Source organism: Bactrocera tryoni, chromosome 3, assembly GCF_016617805.1.
Source record: "Bactrocera tryoni isolate S06 chromosome 3, CSIRO_BtryS06_freeze2, whole genome shotgun sequence".
Taxonomy (NCBI): Eukaryota; Metazoa; Arthropoda; class Insecta; order Diptera; family Tephritidae; genus Bactrocera; species Bactrocera tryoni.
Window position 1 is genome coordinate 39,877,948 of NC_052501.1, and position 19,267 is coordinate 39,897,214.

Consider the following 19,267-nt stretch of genomic DNA (forward strand, 5'->3'; position numbering starts at 1 on the left):
TTGGCTTCCCACTTTTGGGTCTTTTTTTAACCAATTAATATCATCCCAAAATAATAGACGTTTTCTCCAAAAACATAACTCAGCACATACTACCAGTTTCAGAGTTTCTGTATTAAAAGTTTAAATTTTCTGAAATGATATCTTTGGTCTTCTAAAAATATGTATGCACTGAGGCAGGAATTTAATTTTATATTGCATTAGTTGATACTGAAGTGGAATAATATTTTTTTTACACGTTATTGCGTGATTATTTTATAACAGAAAAAAAAATTATTGTAATAATTTTTTTTAAATTTTATTCTTGTAGTATGGCAAATAATAGTTTTAATTTCACAATTTAAATTAAAGATTTATTATAGTTTTTCGTATATTTATACTCCTTTTAACCATAATAACCACCACGACGACCGCCATATCCGCCACGATATCCACCATATCCGCCACGATATCCACCATATCCCCCACGATATCCACCATAACCGCCACGATAACCACCATAACCACCACGGTAGCCACCGTAGCCACCGTAGGCCCGCGCCAAACGATCGCCTTCGTTCTCATGTCTTTGCTGCGCGTCGACATCGAACAAAGTTAACGGTTGTTCGGCTGTCTCTAAAGTGAGCACAGTATTATCGCCGATGGGATTACCGCTGGTGCCGACCAGCATCGCCACTAAGAGAACCAGCACTAAGCAAACGACGAAGGCACGCATTTTCACTGAATAATTTTGTTTTAAGAACAGTTCTAAGTATTTGTTAAGAAAATTCCTCTAGAAAAGTCGCTAACGTTTTGATTATTCTCGGAATATCACTTTGCTTTTATATAGAAAAATTGCTGTTGATTTTTGTCAACACTCAGTAAAATATCTGTGCATATACGATTACAAATCATTTTAACAAACTAAATTATATAAATAATCGGCGAAATGTACTTTGCATGGAGTGAAATCTCGAACGTGATTGTTGTCCTATAGAGATAATATACAAGTATTTATATGTATAAACTGAAATTGAACAGGCAAAAGTAATCAGATGGGCCTAGCAATTTACAGACTGTCATGTCATGCAACAGCAACAGAAACAACTCAAACGATGAAAACAACTTTTTGATTTGGGGGCGGCTGTTGTTTACTACCAACACCCCTGCTAAGCGGTGTCTTCTTCTCATTTGTGGCGGCTCGGATTTGTGCGCTGTCATTTAGGGAGTGCATCTCATTGAGTTGACGTCTTTTAATGAATGAAATCGATCGGCTATAACTTACTCTTACTCACTCCGTGCAGTTCAAATGACAAACGTCTTACTTGAACGCCTCAGTGATTTCTGAGAATTGGTCAATGCAAGCACGACAACATATTTGTGAGCTACGCTCATGGTGACAAATTATAATGAATTAACTCACACTAGCTGTTGTAGTACTACTAATTTTAGTAGTAATTGTTAAGAGTACGTAAAATGATGACTGGAAAATTGTTTAATATTCTACATACATATGTATGTGCATATGCGCAAAAAATGTTATTGCTTTCGAAGTGTGTAGACAACTTTTACAGCACAATTTGAATATTGATTCATAATCATATAATCATCATAGATCATAATTTTGTTTCAATTGTTGATGATGATGCCCATTCACACAGTCTGTGGCCGTTAATAAGCAAAAAGGCACGTTTTGGAGACAGACAATTCATGCGAATACTATTTACATCATACATATCTTTGTACATATATAAAAATTACGTGTGACATCTGTCTGGCGTAAACTCCGAAACTACTGAACCGATTTCAGTAGAATAGATAGGTTAGTTTATATCTAAACTAGAGGACCCGTCCACGCTTTACTGTGGCTGACACATAGATAATACTACTACTATCATCTATGTGATTTATATTACCTAGAGTATAAGTAGCTATTAAGATATATAGCATTTCTTCTTCTTCTTAATTGGCGTAGACACCGCTTACGCGATTATAGCCGAGTTAACAACAGTGCGCCAGTCGTTTCTTCTTTTCGCTACGTGGCGCCAATTGGATATTCCAAGCGAAGCCAGGTCCCTCTCCACTTGGTCCTTCCAACGTAGTGGAGGTCTTCCTTTTCCTCTGCTTCCCCCGGCGGGTACTGCGTCGAATACTTTCAGAGCTGGAGAGTTTTCATCCATCCGGACAACATGACCTAGCCAGCGTAGCCGCTGTCTTTTAATTCGCTGAACTATGTCGATGTCGTCGTATATCTCGTACAGCTCATCGTTCCAACGAATGCGATATTCGCCGTGGCCAATGCGCAAAGAACCATAAATCTTTCGCAGAATTTTTCTCTCGAAAACTCGTAACGTCGACTCATCGGTTGCTGTCATCGCCCAAGCCTCTGCACCATATAGCAGGACGGGAATTATGAGCGACTTATAGAGTTTAGCTTTTGTTCGTCGAGAGAGGTCTTTATTTTTCAATTGCCTACTCAGTCCGAAGTAGCACCTGTTGGCAAGAGCAATCCTCCGTTGGATTTTCGGGCTGACATTGTTGGTGGTGTTTACGCTGGTTCCAAGATAGACGAAATTATCTACAACTTCAAAGTTATGACTGTCAACAGTGACGTGAGGGCCAAATCGCGAGTGCGACGACTGTTTGTTTGATGACAGGAGATATTTCGTTTTGCCCTCGTTCACTGCCAGACCCATTTTCTGTGCTTCCCTGTCCAGCCTGGAGAATGCAGAACAAACGGCGCGGGTGTTGAGGCCGATGATATCAATATCGTCGGCATACCCCAGCAGCTGTACACTCTTATAGAAGATTGTACCTTCTCTATTTAGTTCTGCAGCTCGAACTATTTTCTCCAGAAGCAGGTTGAAGAAGTCGCACGATAGGAAGCCACCTTGTCTGCAACCTCGTTTGGTATCGAACGGCTCGGAGAGGTCCTTCCCGATCCTGACGGAGCTTTTGGTGTTACTCAACGTCAGTTTACACAGCCGTATTAGTTTTGCGGGGATACCAAATTCAGACATCGCGGCATAAAGGCAGCTCCTTTTTCGTGCTGTCGAAAGCAGCTTTGAAATCGACGAAGAGGTGGTGTGTGTCGATTCTCCTTTCAGGGGCGCTTTTCCAAGATTTGGCGCATGGCTGAATATCTGGTCGGTTGTTGATTTTCCAGGTCTGAAGCCACACTGATAAGGTCCAATCAGTTTGTTGACGGTGGGCTTTAAACTTTCACACAATACGCTCGATAGAACCTTATATGCAATGTTGAGGAGGCTAATCCCACGGTAGTTGGCGCAGATTGTGGGGTCTCCTTTTTTATGGATTGGGCATAGCAAACTTAAATTCCAATCGTTTGGCATGCTTTCGTCCGACCATATTTTACAAAGAATCTGATGCATGCTCCTTATCAGTTCTTCGCCGCCGTGTTTGAATAGCTCGGCCGGCAATCCGTCGGCCCCTGCCGCTTTGTTGTTCTTCAGGTGGGCAATTGCTATTCGAACTTCTTCATGGTCGGGCAATGGAACGTCTGCTCCATCGTCATCGATTGGGGAATCGGGTTCGCCCTCTCCTGGCGTTGTGCATTCTCTGCCATTCAGCAGGCTGGAGAAGTGTTCCCTCCATAATTTAAGTATGCTCTGGGCATCGGTCACTAGATCACCTTTGGGGGTTCTACAAGAGTATGCTCCGGTCTTGAAACCTTCTGTAAGCCGCCGCATTTTTTCGTAGAATTTTCGAGCATTACCCCTGTCGGCCAGCTTATCAAGCTCTTCATACCCACGCATTTCGGCCTCTTTCTTCTTCTGTCTACAAATGCGTCTCGCTTCCCTCTTCAACTCTCGGCATCTAACCCATCTCGCACGTGTAGTGGTCGATCGTGCTCAAACCTTACTCACTTTGTCTTTTCGCAAATGATTAAAAATTATATTTTTGTTTATGTATTTCAATAAGAATTCATACTATTCCGTTTCTACAACAAAACTTGTCAGTGTGTCTGATTTTACGAAGAGATGACATTGATTGGCTAACCACGGTGTTGAACAATATCATCATTAATTAATAGGGTTTGGGAACAACAACGAGTGAAAAGTCCTTGACCGCTTTTCAAAACGTGTGGTTTCCTCTTACATGAATGACTGTTAAATTTTTAACACTTATATAAATATTTTATTTTTTCTCGGAGTATATAAACGAAACATGTTACTACAGAGTATTAAAGGTTTGTTCACTGAACGAGTTTTGCAAAACTTAATACTAATTGAGATAGATATAGGATTATTTGTATGTAAACGAACGGGATAACAAGACAAGTTTATTGCCACGCCAACAAAATCCTTCTTGACAAAAGGGCAAACAATTGGAAACACAAAATCAACTGAGTTATCCACTTTTTCTTAAATTTAATAGCAAACGTATGTTCTATAGTTCTTCCCCTTCTTATTTCTTTACTGGCGTGGATGACGTCTACGAGGTCAAAGTCGAATTTACAACAGCATGACAGTCGTTCTTCTTTTTTGCTGTATGGTGCCAGTTGGATCTTCCAAGTGTAGCCAGGTCCTTCTCCAATAGGTTTTTCCAATAGAGCTGGAGTCGCGAGTGCGACGACTGTTTGTTTAATGACAGGAGATATTTCCTCTTGCCCTCATTTACTACCAGACTGGTGTCTTCCGTCTACCACAACATGCTCGATTAGGATAGTGACGCTCCTTTATATGGCCACTGTAGTAAATGTCACAAGGACCTACTCGTTTCTGTCCTTGTCCCGTCCATCGCATTTCTTGGACGGTGGTGATGCCAGCATTTATTTTTACTAGGACATCAAACAGCTGAGCAGCGGCACCTTCCCAGTTAAGAGTCCGGACATTCCAGGTGCATGCCCTCAAATCGTAGTCCTTATTTCGTTTGCCATGGTCGTCATCAAAAGGGGGGTCTCTCATCCGAGGCTGCTTTTTCATTGGAGTGTATTTTTACGTGGCGGGTCCCAAAACCAGCGCACACTCCTATGTAGGGGATGTTTCGCCTTCTCACATTAGCTCGCCTTCGAACGGATGTTTTCTAATCTTCTCACAATAAAATAAGTAAGATTTAATTGTTTTTACTGATATTAAATAATACCATATAATAAATATGTTCTTTACGATGTGAATTTTTGCTACATAAGTATATATAAAACTAAATATTGTTTTAATAATACATGATAATTATCAAATCTGAAAATAATTGACAGTTTTTCACCTTAACTTAACTTATGCAATCAATTTTGTGGATTTATTGTCACACAACTTGCTTAACTCATTATAACAATTCCACTAAAACTGGATGTAAATTAGTATTTAGTGAGCTAATAAACATAATATTATTACTATTAAGGTTGAGCTAAATTCACAGACAGCTAGGTATAGAATATATGTAATATCAAGTCATTACTGAAGACTTGAGACACGAACTTGCCATCACTTGAGAATTCGCAATGAATTATGTATCGACGGGAAGGAAAATTTGTAGCCAATTTATTACATGTTATTTAATTCGTTTCCACATTTGCAAAAAGCGTGTGCAGATATTGAGCGGCTAGCGGTAGCATACTTTAAGGCAGCGCAAAAAAACAATTAGATGAAAATAATATTAAATGCATATTTCTTGTTCTTTATGCAGATTGTCATTGCACCATTGCTTGGCAGAAAAAAAAACATATGTACTTTAAAATAAAAAGCGCTGCAGACAACAAAAAAGGCAGCAAAAATTAGAATTCAGTGCTATCATTCTATGATGGATAGAAAACCCCGAAATGAAGATTTCAAAATTCAAACGTATAATTCCCAATTTTATATTTTTTTTTGCATAGAATGAATGAACCATGACGTTACGTGGAAAGACATTTGCTAGAATATTTGATAGCTTCGACGTCATATTCATAAGCCAACGTCATGACGCCAGTTGTCAAGCATCTCTTTTGCGATCTCTTTTCGACGTCGTTTCAACAGAAGATTCAGGTCTTTTGGTCCCATTTCTTGCATCGCTACGCTTCATACTCAAACAATTCACCATTTTTCTCTACCGAAATGTTTTGAGTCCATCCATAAGAGATATTGAAATCAACTTCTAATAAAGTGTACTCCTCAAAACACTTCTGCCACGTTTTCAACGATTCGTAACCATTATTCTAGTAATGCCTTTTCTTAAATCATGTTTTAGGAATATTGTGACACTGGAGTTTACAAAAGAAGTCAAAGTCAAACGTAAATTAATAAGAAACAAATTAAAGCTGCCGACATTTTCCCACATTAAATTTTTCTGTATGCAACATGATGATACAAGACACTGCCACTCAGAGTAGCGATGGGAAAGCTCATTTTTCGTGAACTAGTCTCTCATTTCTTAAAATATTCAATTGAAATTTTGCTCACATCCTCCCAAGTAGCTTGTCAGAACCGCCAATATTGGACGACAAGCCTTTGTATGGGCATTTTTTTATTTGACGAGATATCTTCATAAAATTTGGCACAGACAAGACAAGATGAAGATATTGTTCGGATCGGAAAAATTTTCATTTGACATCTTCATGAAATGTGGACTATTGTTCAAGGTAATGGTACAATCTCTGAAAAAATTTTTTAGATCGAGTCACTATTGAATATAGCTGCCATTTAAACTGAAGGATTCAAATAAAGTTCTTAGCAGGAACATTTTTTATACTTGTACTATAGATGAAGGGTATTATAGCTTCTCGCTTTAAATTTTTGGGCTTCCCACATTTTGCCTTATTTTAATCAATTAATATATTTTCAAAATTATATATATTTTCTCTAAAATACATAACTCAGCACATACTACCAGGTTCGGAGTTTCTGTACTAAAAGTTTAAAGTAAAAGTAAAAATGATATCTTTGGTCTTCTAAGTATATACGCACTGAGGCAGCAATTAAATTCAATATTTGATTAGCTGATACTGAAGTAGAATGAAATCTATTTTACACAATATCGCGTAATTAGTTTATAACAGAAAACACAACAAATTATTGGCAAAATTCGGTTAATTTTATTCTTGTAGTATGGCAAATAATAGTTTTAATTTCACAATTTAAATTAAAGATATATTATAGTTTTTCGTATATTTCTCGTCATTTTAACCGTAATAACCACCACGACGACCGCCATATCCACCAAATCCACCGCGGTATCCACCATAACCGCCACGATATCCACCAAAACCGCCACGGTATCCACCATAACCACCATAACCACCACGGTAGCCACCGTAGCCCCGTGCCAAGCGATCGCTTTCGTTCTCATGTCCTTGCTGCGCGTCGGCATCAAACAAAGTTAACGGTTGTTCGGCTGTCTCTAAAGTGAGCACAGCATTATCGCCGACGGGATTACCGCTGGTGCCGACCAGCATCGCCACGAACAGAACCAGCACTAAGCAAACACTGAAGGCGCGCATTTTCACTGAATTTTTTATTTTATGGACGGTTCTGAGTATTTGCTAAGAAACTTCCCCTGGAAGAGTCGAAAACTGTTTGATTATACTCGGAATAGCACTTTGCTTTTATAAACCAAAATTGGAGTTGATTTTTGACAACACTCCGTAAAGTAGATGTGCATATACGATTACAAATCACTTTAATAATGATATAAATAATCAGAGAAATGTACTTTACTTGAAATCTCGAACGTGTTCTTCTAAAAAAATAGAGAAAATGTACAAGTATAGAAATTGAAATTGAACAGGCAAAAGTAATGAGACGCGCCTAGCAATTTACAGACTGTCAAGTCATGCAACAGCAACAACTCAAACGACGAAAACAACTTTTCGATTTGGGGGCGGCTGTTGTTTACTGCCAATACAATTAAGCGGTGTCATCTTCTCACTTGCGGCGACTCGGATATTCGCGCTTTCATTTAGTGATATCTGACCAGGTAAACAAACACACCTCGGACATCGCATTGAAGTGACGTCGGTTAATGGATGAAGTCGATCAGTTATAACGTAATGATGCTCTGTGCAGTTCAAATGGCAAGCATATTACTTGAACGCCTCAATAATTTCTGAGAATTGGGCAATACAAGCATGGCAACATATTTGTGGGGATTTCCTTTACGATACGCTCAGGGTGACAAACTTTAATAAATTAGTCTAATGGCTTGTTGTTTTACTATCACCAATATTTGTAGTAATTGTTAATAGTACGTAGAATGAAACTAGTAAATTATTCGATTTTCCATATATGTATAAAACATGGAATTCGAATTGCTTATAATCTGGAACCACTTTCATTGTACTATTTGAGTATTGACTCATTAAATCATGGATCACATGAATAAAAATTCTCCAAAATCGGTACGCTCTGAATTAAGCATTGAGTTTCAATTGTATATGACTTTAGTCGAGGACGACGGCCGAGCAAACTCGACCTATTCTATGCACTTGGTCAATAGTGGAGTGATTTTTTCGAAAGCCAAACTGATGCACCGGTATTAGCTTCCCTTCTTCAATCTTCTTCAATTATGATGTTAAGATGCTCAGGAAGCAAACTTTCCATAAACTTTGAAGGTATTAGCAGAAGAGATACGTATTGAAGATTAATAGTAGCTTTCAATATAACAGTTATTTTTACTTATTAGGTTTTGAAGAAACTGTTTTAGTATTTGCCTTGTGATAAGGTCGATGCTATCACTTTTATGAATAGTATTCTCAATTAGTAGCAAGGGAGGGCTTTGGCTTCGCCTTAATGAAAATGAAGCATAATAGATTTACTCATCTTTGCTTTCATTTTCCAGCAATTTAGCCAAGTCTGCATTTTGTTCAACTCTTCTTATACCAAATTAGTTGCTTCAATTGGATTCTGGCTTGAGGACAATTGAGCAGTGCCATCAGCAAAAGTAGCAATTGAAACATTTTCAGTTCCATGTTCGCTGCCGTTTGGTACCCCAGCATTCAGGTAACTTATTTCAGATGTCTCGCCATTTATCTTTACAAATAATTTTCTATGATAGGATTTCAAATAAGACTTAAATACTAGATAAACTTGAGAGGAGAATAGCTTTTTTATGACTATATCGCATGACTGCGGTATGTCCAAACATGAAGCTGAACAGTATTCCCTACTGTTTGGCACTGTTCGGGTGTACCATTATATCGACGGAACCCAAATTGGTGTCCTAGTATAACCTTGTTCTCTTATAGTATTGGCAATACTCTACTCAAAAATATTTTTGTTTTGAATTTTGGAGAATAGAGGAAACAAACTAATTGGTCTATATGAAAAGAATTCGTTCCCAAACCTGGTGAAGCAGTTTTGCCTGATTTGAGTACAATCACCTTTTCAGCAAACTTCCGTTGAATATATAAAGTTGATAATATGGAATTATACTTAAGTACTAGTGGAAACCTAATTCTGAAGTTTTCGGCAAGCACTTAGCTACTTTGGCATCATCTTTGTCATATGCTGCAGATTTCCCGTTAGACAATTTCTCGATATCGATACTAATGTCGCGGACGTAATATGTTTCATTGGTATACATAGACAGTTGACTTAGCAGTAAACGTTTCTTCGAGGTATTTACCATTGTCACTTTTGTTGTTTAATATTGTCGTTGCTTAAAATTAAAGAATGTGTTGTAGTTGTAGCTGATCATAATTCGCGAGGAATCAGAGCTTAGTTGCTTGGAGCCAACGGAATACAATAGCTCAGCGTTAGTACCCATATACATATAAAGCAAAATCTAAAAGGTCAGGAATTTTGAAAGGATCACTCGGTCAGTATGTTGGCTCACTGCTCGACAGAGTTTTTAAATACTTGAGCTACACAAGGGATACTTAAGCATCTCCTACAAAAAATCTAGTTTCGAGAGAGGTAAAGAAACTGTCGTATTCAGTAGTAGTCGTGTATATTTGGAGTAAGTACGCTTCGCAGATAAGAGGTTATCCACCACTAAATAATTATAGGGTGGCAACTAAACACATATTGTTTACTTAGAATTTTTACTTGCATGATTTACTGTTCGTTAAATAAATAATAAGGGTCTAAATAACGAGGTATTGAACAACAAAGTCATTAATAATCTTTGTTAGGTTTGGTAATACCAATGAGTGAAAGGTCCTTTACCGTTTAAAATCACGTGTGTATTCCTCAATAGAACCTCATATGCGAGTTGATAACGAGTACTCTCAGAGAGAAGGAGTGCAAGTCGAGTAGGAAATCGTTCGGCTGTCTGTTATGATTGCAGCTTCTCTACGTCGAACCTTCCTTGTGTTTGTTGACGTGCGTTTTTTGCTGCACAGAGGCGTGTGTGTACCTTGGCTTCAACAATATAGTGATCCGAGTCAATGTTAGGACCTCGGAGTACGCACATCTAAAACACTGAAGACGTGTCTTCCCTCTTTCACAACATGATCGATCTGGTTGGTGACTTTTCGATCCGGAGACAGCTAGGTAGCTTGGTGCATGTTCCTGTTCTGGAATCTAGTTCTACAGATAACCATATCTCAGGCCCCGGCCGAAGTCGATCAGCTTCAACCCATTTGGGGATGTTTCCTTATGGAGGCTGAATAATGGACCGGAATCCAACTCGATATCCTGATCATCTATACACACATAATCGTATATCTATCACGATTAGTTTTAGGTGTTTGAAAAACTGTTCAGTGAACAAAACTAAAATACTCTGTAGCAACACATTACTAGAGTATAAATATTCAATAACATAAGTGTACTCCGAGAATAAATAAAATATATTAATTATAAGTTAATATAGAAGTAGAAGTGTTAAAATATTAACAGCCATCAAACATACAAATTCGTGTAAGAGGAATTCACACGTGTTTAATAACGGTCAAGGACCCTCCAGGCGTTGGTATTCCCAAAATTTATTAATTATTAATGATTATATTGTTCATTATTCATTATACCTAAATCTTTATTTTTTATTTTATTTTCCTGTAACTTTTACGAACAATAAATCATCGAAGGAAAAAGTATAAGTACAATTATTTGCTACTTTTTGCTCTGCTTGATTTAATTTCAATTTCTATGCTTTTAAGCACTTCAAAATTAATTGTTTATCCGGTCGGCATATGAAAGCGTCTAAGCATTTAATTTAGACGCAGAAATTTTCTAATCGTTTAACTCGCTGAATTTTTTATTTAGATTTCATAAGTTACTAAACATGCCATATTGCTGTCTACTTGTAAGGAGAACAAGATTTTTAAAAATGTAAACAATTTTTTTACTCAGACATTAATTAAAAAAAAATATTTTTAATACTGAAAAATAAAATTGAAATAAAACAGAGATAACCTTTTATGTGCGAGGCGTTCTTACTCTGAGTTTACACGACTTTTCACATTGCACGTTACTGGGTGCGCCATTTATTACGTTGGTATAAAATTATTGAAAAATTTATGTTATATTTAAGATGTTTTTATTGTATTAAAAGAATATAGTATATTGTCCATAACATTCGATCGCTTGAATGATGTTCGGTTGATCTCCAGTGAAAATCAATAATAATATAGAACACTTAGAACATATGCTGTTTAGTTCGTATTATTATTTGATTTTTTGGAAATAAAAAAATATTTCAGTAATGATTACAGCCTTCTTTGTTAGTAATAACTTCATATATCCGGTTCTTCATAGAATGATACAGGAAATTTATGTAAGTCAAGGAAATCTAGCTCCAAGTTCGTTGAACAGCTGCAGTTAATGTTTCCTTATCTTCATATTGCTTTCCTTATTCGTATAGATACTTTCCGTCTTAGCAAGCCCCAAATATTTTTAATTATGTTAAGATTTAGAGAATATGGAGGCCAGATCATGACTCGTAACAAACGGGCTTACTACTCGAGTATTATGAATAGGAGCATTGTCTTTTTGAAAAATGCAAGGAATTGGTTCAAAGAGATCACTTAGTTTTGGAATTATGGATTTCAATAATGTTTTGTTTTAAAAGTGATGACACCCCACACCATGACTTCACCTTCTCGGCTGTTGTGGCGACTTAAATATAGCTCATCTTTCCACAAATCGTGTTAACAGTATTGAAAGCTATCAAGACCATCTAAATTAAAATGTTGTTCATTAATGAAGACAACTGAATGTCAATCATTAAGTCGAGGGTCATATTGAAAAATCCACGTCATGTATCACAAATCGAAGCCTTTGCTTAGTGCAATCACATGGGTTTTTTTTTCTCGACTTTTAGACGCTTAAGCTGTTCTCCATTTCTAATTGTACGCTGAACAGTTGAAAGGCTTGATTGTACTCCGGTAAGATAAGATTAATCTGCAGACTTAGTCGAATTTTAAGAAATTCTAACTATTTTGCGAACTGATTGTTCAGAAAGTGTTTTTTCCTTTAAAGTGTTTTCCATATGCCTCTGGATGCTTTCATTTTGCTTTTTCACGTTCTAATAAGCTCAGAATAGTGGCCTTTCCCATTTTTACTTTAAATGTAGCTCGAAAACAATTTATTAGTTAATTTTTTTTGTTTTAAGACAAAGAATTTTTTCGAATAAGATTCGAACTTTGACAAGAAAACATGTTGGACAATAAGAACAAGCATGATTATACATAACAATTTATTTACAAAAATTTGTTGCTGCGTCTAACCTAAGACCAGCAGTGTATATATAGAGTATCGAATTCATTTGCCCATATAAAGAATATCGAATAGTTTCCAGTTATCATTTTACGATTAGCAATTACTACTGAAACTAGTAACAGTACAACAACAAGTAACTGAGTTAATATCTTATAATTTGTCACCCTGAGAGTAGCTTAAAGGAGAACCCCACAAATATGTTGCCGTGCTTGCATTGACCAATTCTCAGAAATTACTGAGGCGTTCAAGTAAAACGAATGTCATTTGGATTATTAAGTTGTGACTGATCGAATTCATTCATGAACAGACGTCAACTTAACGCAATGCAAAAAATGCATGAGTTGTGTTGTTGACCTGGTCAGGTGATAGCGGTGATGCATCACAAACTGAGAGCGCGAAAATCCGAGTCGCCGCAAATGAGAAGATGACACCGCTCAGCTGGGGTATTGGCAGTGGAGAACAGCCACCCCCAAATCAAGTAGTTGTTTTCGTCGTTTGAGTTGTTTTTGTTGCTGTTGCATGACATGACAGTCTGTAAATTACTAAGCGCATCTGAGTACTTTTGCCTCTTCAATTTCAATTTATATACTTGTATATTTTCTCTATAGAACAACAATCACGTTCGAGATTCACTCCAAGTAATGTACATTTCGCCCATTATTTATATCACTTACTTCATTAAAATGATTTGTAAACATATACGTATGTATGTACAACGATTTTGGTATATAAAAGCAAAGTGCTATTCCGAGTATAATCAAAACGTTTTCAACTCTTCCAGGGGAAGTTTCTTAGCAAATACTCAGAACTGTCCATAAAATAAAAGAATTCAGTGAAAATGCGCACCTTCAACGTTTGCCTAGCACTGGTGCTGTTCGTGGCGATGCTGGTCGGCACCAGCGGTAATCCCGTCGGCGATAATACTGTGCTCACTTTAGAGACAGCCGAACAACCGTTAACTTTGTTTGATGCCGACACGCAGCAAGGACATGAGAATGAAGGCGATCGCTTGGCGCGGGGCTACGGTGGCTACCGTGGTGGCTATGGTGGTTATCGTGGCGGATATGGTGGTTATCGTGGCGGATACGGTGGATACCGCGGAGGATATGGTGGATACGGCGGTCGTCGTGGTGGTTATTATGGTTAAAATAACGACAAATATAAGCAAAAATAATATTTATCATTAATTTGTGTTGTGAAATTACAAAAAGTTTTGTTATGAAGTTAATAAAATTTTGCCAAAGTTTGTTGTATTTTCTGTTATAAAATAATCATACGGTATTGCGTAAAGTAAATATTCCATTTCATTATAAGCTTATCCAATTTTAAACTGTTGTTTAAGCGTATATTTTTTTTAGGAGAAGAACTGTATTAATGAAACCCTAAAGATTACAGTATGTGCTCGGTTATGTATTTTATAGGAAACATCTATAATTTTGAAATGATATTAATTGATTAAAATAAAGCAAAACGTGGAAAGCAAAAAAATTTAAAACGAGAATCTAAAATATCCTGCATTAAATCCAATAAATCTATACAAGAACTTAATTCCGACCATTCTATTTGTATGGCAGTTATATGCTTAAAGTGATCCAAGCTAAACAATTTCTACGTCCTGTTTAAAACTCTATGTGAAGTTTCGTGAAGATATCTGATCAAATAGAAACATGTTCGTAAAAAAGCGTGATTTTGGCTGCTTAGTTTGCATTTCAGCAACTCGTATATATTACAGTCATCCGATATCGGCGATTCCTACAAGTCAGCGTCTTGAGAAGAAGAGGATATGTGCAAAAATGCAGATCGATTACAGGAAATTTTTTAAACAAAGTTTTTTATTATTTCTCTAAATGTTGATCCGAAATTTTTTTTCCTAAGATACCTCTCATTTGCCGGAACCCACGCTATGGAACCACTGTAGGATATAGCTGCCGTACAAATTGACCGAAAATAATCAAGTTCTTGTATAAAATAATTTTTTTTTTGACATTTGTTCAGATCGAACCGCTATAACATATGACTTCAGAAAGAAAAATTTAGTGTGAATAAAAGTTAGCAAAAAATCACATTCGACTTTTTTGGAACTTTACTAGTACCAGAAACCAACATCTGTGTTTACTATTTAATAAGAATTTAAATCAGAAATTCTCTCTAATTTTTGCTGCCTTTGTTTGTTGTCGAATATGGGAAATAAACAAAATGGTTCAGTATTCAGTGCACAATTAAATAGAAATTAAGAATTCGAATCTCCTTAAATTGAGAATATTTTGTAAAAGTCATAGTCTGATTCCATTCATTTGCAATGCTAATCTGCATAAAGCATAGGAAATGTGCTTTTAACACTATTTTTTTCATTTATTTCTGCATTGTCTAAAAGTGTATTATGAAAACCTAAATAGCGCGTTTTTGTGACTTCCGCTCAGAATTTTCGAACACGCTGTTTGCGAATATTAAAAAACAGGTATTAAATTTGCTAAAATTTTTCCTTGTCATCAGTACACAATTCATTGCGAATTTTTAAGTGAGGACAAGTTTGTGTCTTAAGTCTTCAGTTTAAGACATGATATCCCATTACTATATGTATATGTATATGTCTGTAAATTTATTTCAGCCTTAATGGCTATAATTAGCTCACCAAATAACAATTTATTTCCAATTTTCTTTACTGGCGAAGACACCGCTTACACGGTTATAGCCGAGTTAATAACAGCGCGCCAGTCGTTTCTTCTTTTCGCAAGGTGGCGCCAATTGGAGATTCCAAGCGAAGACAGGTTCTTCTCCCTCGTCCCTCCAACGGAGTGGAGGTCTTTCTCTTTATCTGCTTCCCCCGGCGAGTACAACGTCGAATATTTTCAGAGCTAGAGAATTTTCATCCATTCGGACGACATGACCCAGCCAGCGTAGTCGCTGTCTTTTAATTCGCTGAACTGTGTCAACGTCATTGTATATCTCATACAGGTCATCGTTCCATCAAATGCGATATTCACCGTTGCCAAGCGCAAAGGACCATAAGTCTTTCGAAGAAATTTTCTCTCGAAAAATCGCAACTTCGACTCATCAGTCGCTCGAAACAGAGTCACGTTGTCTGAAATCTTGTTTGGTATCGAACGGCTCCGATAGGTCCTACCCGATGCTGACGGAGCTTTTGGTGTTGCTCAACGTCAGTATACATAGCCGTATTAGTTTTGCGATGATACCAAATTCGGCCATTGCGACATAAAGGCAGCACCTTTTCGTCCAGTCCCGAAAACAGCTTTGAAACCGACGAAGAGGTGGTGTGTACCGACTCTCTTTTTGCAGGCCATTTCTAAAACTTGGCACATGGTGAATATCTGGTCAGTTATTACTTTTCCAGGCCTAATATCACATCGATTTAATCTTTCACACAATACGCTACATAGAACCTTATATGCGATGTTGGCGCTGATTAACCCTCTTTTTGTGGATTGGGCAGAGCACACTTAAATTCCAACCGTCGTGCATGCTTTCTCCGACCATATTCTCCAAAAAAGCTGATGCATGCTCCTTATCAGTTCTTTGCCTCCGTGTTTGAATAGCTCGGCCGCAATCCATCGGTCCCCTCCTCTATGTTGTCTTTCAAGGCGATAATTGCTATTCGAACTTCTTCATAGTCGGGCAATGGAACGTCTGCTCCATCGTCATGGATTGGGGAAACGACCTCGCCTGCTCCTGGCGTTATACTTTCACTGCGTTTCAGCAGACTGGAGAACTGTTCCCTCTATAATTTTAATATGCTCTGGGCATCAGTCACTAGATCACCTCTGGGAGTTCTACAAGAGTATGCGCCGAATTTTCGAGCAGATAGCTTGATGTATTTTCTTATGCTGGGATCTAGTACTTCAAATAACTATATTTCGGGCCCCGGCGAAGTCGATTAGCCTCAAGCCATTTGGGGTTAGCTTCCTTGCTCACCCTGGCGTTAAAGTCGCCCAGCACGATCTTGACATCGTTGCGGGGCAGCTCTCATAGGTGCGCTCCAAGGGCTCATAGAAGGCATCTTTGGTCACATCGTCCTTCTCTTCCGTCAGGGCGAGGCGCAAATCAGTGATATGTTGAGGAAGCTTCTTCGATGCGGATTGTGGCTAGACCTTCATCCACCGGAGTGAATGACATTACTTGGCGACAGAGTTTCTCTCCCACCACGAATCCCACACTGAACTTGAGCTCCTTCATATGGCCACTGTAGTAAATGTTACAAGGATCTACTCGCCTCAGTCCTTGTCCCATCCATCGCGTTTCCTGGACGGCGGTGATGTCAGCCTTTATTTTCACGAGTACATCAACCATCTGGGCAGCGGCACCTTTCCAATTAAGGGACCGGACATTCCAGGTGCATGCCCTCAATTCGCAATCCTTTTTTCGTTTGCCATGGTCGTCATCAAAAGTGGGGTTTCTCTTCCGAGGCTGTTTATTTCTTTTCATTGGTTGCGCTTTTTACGTGGCGGAACACAAACCCAGCGCATAACCCTGTGGAGGGGATGTTTCGCCTTCTCACTTTAGTTCGCCTTCAAACGGATGTTCTTAGGCTACCCAGAAGATACTTGGTCAAAGATCGGAAGTCGTGAGCTGCTTGAGCCATATGTAAACGAATCGTTCCTGGCCACCCACAAGTGCATGGCAATCAGAGAACTTTCTTCACTTGTGTGAACTTTTACATACGACTCCATCCTTCAGTTTTAGTCGAATTAATATTATGACTTAGGCAAGTTGTGTGACAATATACCAGCAGATATCGCGTCCGCACAATATTGAATGCGATAAGTTAAGTTAAGGTGAGCAAACAGATGATTATTTAGAGATTTGGTGATTATTTAGAAAGATTGCACAAAGTGTTACAGTATATTATAACTTTAACACTGTTTTTTAACACTTTTGGTGTAAAGTACATAATTAATTTTCTAGAATACTTTAAAAAATTTACATCGTAAAGAACATATTTATTACAGAGTATTATATAGTATAAGTCAAAACAATCAAATCTTGCGTATTTTCTTGTGAGAGGCTTACTTTTTGCTTTCAGAATACAGTAACACCGCGTTTGAGGCATAGGAGACGTTTTGTAAAAATAAAGCGTAACGAAAGAGCGCTTATCCAGGCCATCATGGCATTTAGGTAAATAATTAGGTTAGGGGAAGTTGGATGGAGAATTATTAGTTATTAAATTTAATAATTATGTTTAAAAGCAAAACTGAAAGATATAAAAATATGTACATAAATGAATATTCTTATAAAAATAATTCAAAAAGTAAGTCAGTCAGATGTTTCAGTTTATTTGGAGTTTCCATTTTTTTACCTTTTTATCAAGAAGGAATCTAATGTAGTTAACGTTGTTTTTTTGCGTTTAGTTAGAATATTTGATAATTTTTTTCTTTTTTGCTTGAGAAGTGAATTACTTAAGCTTATAACTAAAAGCACTGACTGCAATTTATTTGAACTATTTCTTTATTGACTTCCACAATTACCTCGTCTGAATTGTTAATTCCACTATTTCATCCATACCGACAGAGTCTTACTTGAATCCAGCCTAATGTTTTCTGTTAGCTTAAACTACATATGTCTCTGTTATAATCATCATCTTTATGTTATCTCATTCCAAAGAAAATTTAAGTTTTCTACAGCATTCGATATATTTTAGTTTCTTTTTTAAATTCTCTTATTATGGGGGGGATACCTCTAGGATTTTAAAAAAATAGTCCCTAAGTTTCATCGGCTTACTCCGAATACTTTCGAAGAAATAGGCAGAACCATTGCACTTTTAACAGCGGATATATGGTACCAAAACTTTGAGGCTCGTTTCCTCGAAACTACCTTTCATTAATCCGGCCGTCAAAATTGCGAGCGAGTTATTTAACCGATTTACTTGAACGAAAGCGTATTTTATATACAATTTTTTACTCAAGTGCGTGTTAGAGCGCTTTTCCGAGAAAACATCCACAATTTTTGGATATTCTCAAAACCACTCTACTATGCTCTTGATCAAAGCTTCCTGATTAAAAAACAATCACTTTTTTCGTTTCGAATTGTTACACGAGGAGGCTCTGTCCATGTGGGTAAAAGAGTGAAATTAGCGAGGATTTAAGACACAAACTTGCCATCACTTCAGAATTCCCCAAGTATCGATGGGAAGGAAAAAATTTAGTAAATTTATTACATGGGCTGACTTCCTAAAAAAATGTGCCAAGGAGACAAATAACGAAAAACCAAAACTTTTTAGAAACAATTGATAAAATGCCTAATGACGTGTTTTATAGTCATTTCAGAAAGAAAATATCGACTTTCTTAGTAAGAATTGTTATTTCGTTATTAAAAATGTATAAGTATTTCACCATTTTCCAGAAATTACACTGTGTGCTCGAACCTTTATGGAATAAAATGGCTACCTTTGAAGAAGTGTCTGACAATATGGAAGCTTTCCAATCAGAATATCTTTCGCAAAGTTAGCGACCGCTTTAATATTGGAATGGGCGCTTGTTACAGAGGCTTTATTCAGTGCATATAACCGATTTCTGCGCGCAAGCAGATTATAGCATTTCCTACTACTGAACAGTACAGAATGCGAGTTATGGAAGCTTCTGAGTCTTGTCGATCACACCCATTCCCATATGTTGTGGGATATATTGATGTGATACATATAGAAATCCTGCAGCCGTCGAAGTATAGTATTAGCTACTACAACC

At 37.4% G+C, this 19,267-nt stretch overlaps 3 protein-coding genes across 4 annotated transcripts; 1 reads left to right on the top strand and 2 right to left on the bottom strand.

Annotated features, from left to right (window-relative positions):
- Positions 1–280: 280 nt before the first annotated feature.
- On the bottom strand, positions 281–913 carry LOC120771868 (TATA-binding protein-associated factor 2N-like). Of its 2 annotated transcripts, XM_040100119.1 has the most exons (2): positions 467–913; positions 281–433 (listed from the first exon to the last, which is right to left on the bottom strand). In XM_040100119.1, exons 1-2 carry the CDS (start codon positions 710–712, stop codon positions 383–385), a joined length of 297 nt encoding a protein of 98 aa, XP_039956053.1. In that variant the 5' UTR covers positions 713–913; the 3' UTR covers positions 281–382. The 2 variants fall into 2 exon arrangements, with proteins under 2 accessions (XP_039956053.1, XP_039956051.1); XM_040100117.1 differs by having other exon boundaries at positions 284–907.
- Positions 914–6,983: 6,070 nt separating this feature from the next.
- On the bottom strand, positions 6,984–7,527 carry LOC120771869 (glycine-rich RNA-binding protein-like). Its single transcript, XM_040100120.1, has one exon. The coding sequence runs from the start codon at positions 7,409–7,411 to the stop codon at positions 7,094–7,096; it is 318 nt and encodes a 105-aa protein (XP_039956054.1). The 5' UTR covers positions 7,412–7,527; the 3' UTR covers positions 6,984–7,093.
- A 5,798-nt stretch (positions 7,528–13,325) lies between these two features.
- On the top strand, positions 13,326–14,066 carry LOC120771550 (neuropeptide-like protein 31). Its single transcript, XM_040099609.1, has one exon. The coding sequence runs from the start codon at positions 13,411–13,413 to the stop codon at positions 13,717–13,719; it is 309 nt and encodes a 102-aa protein (XP_039955543.1). The 5' UTR covers positions 13,326–13,410; the 3' UTR covers positions 13,720–14,066.
- Positions 14,067–19,267: the final 5,201 nt, after the last annotated feature.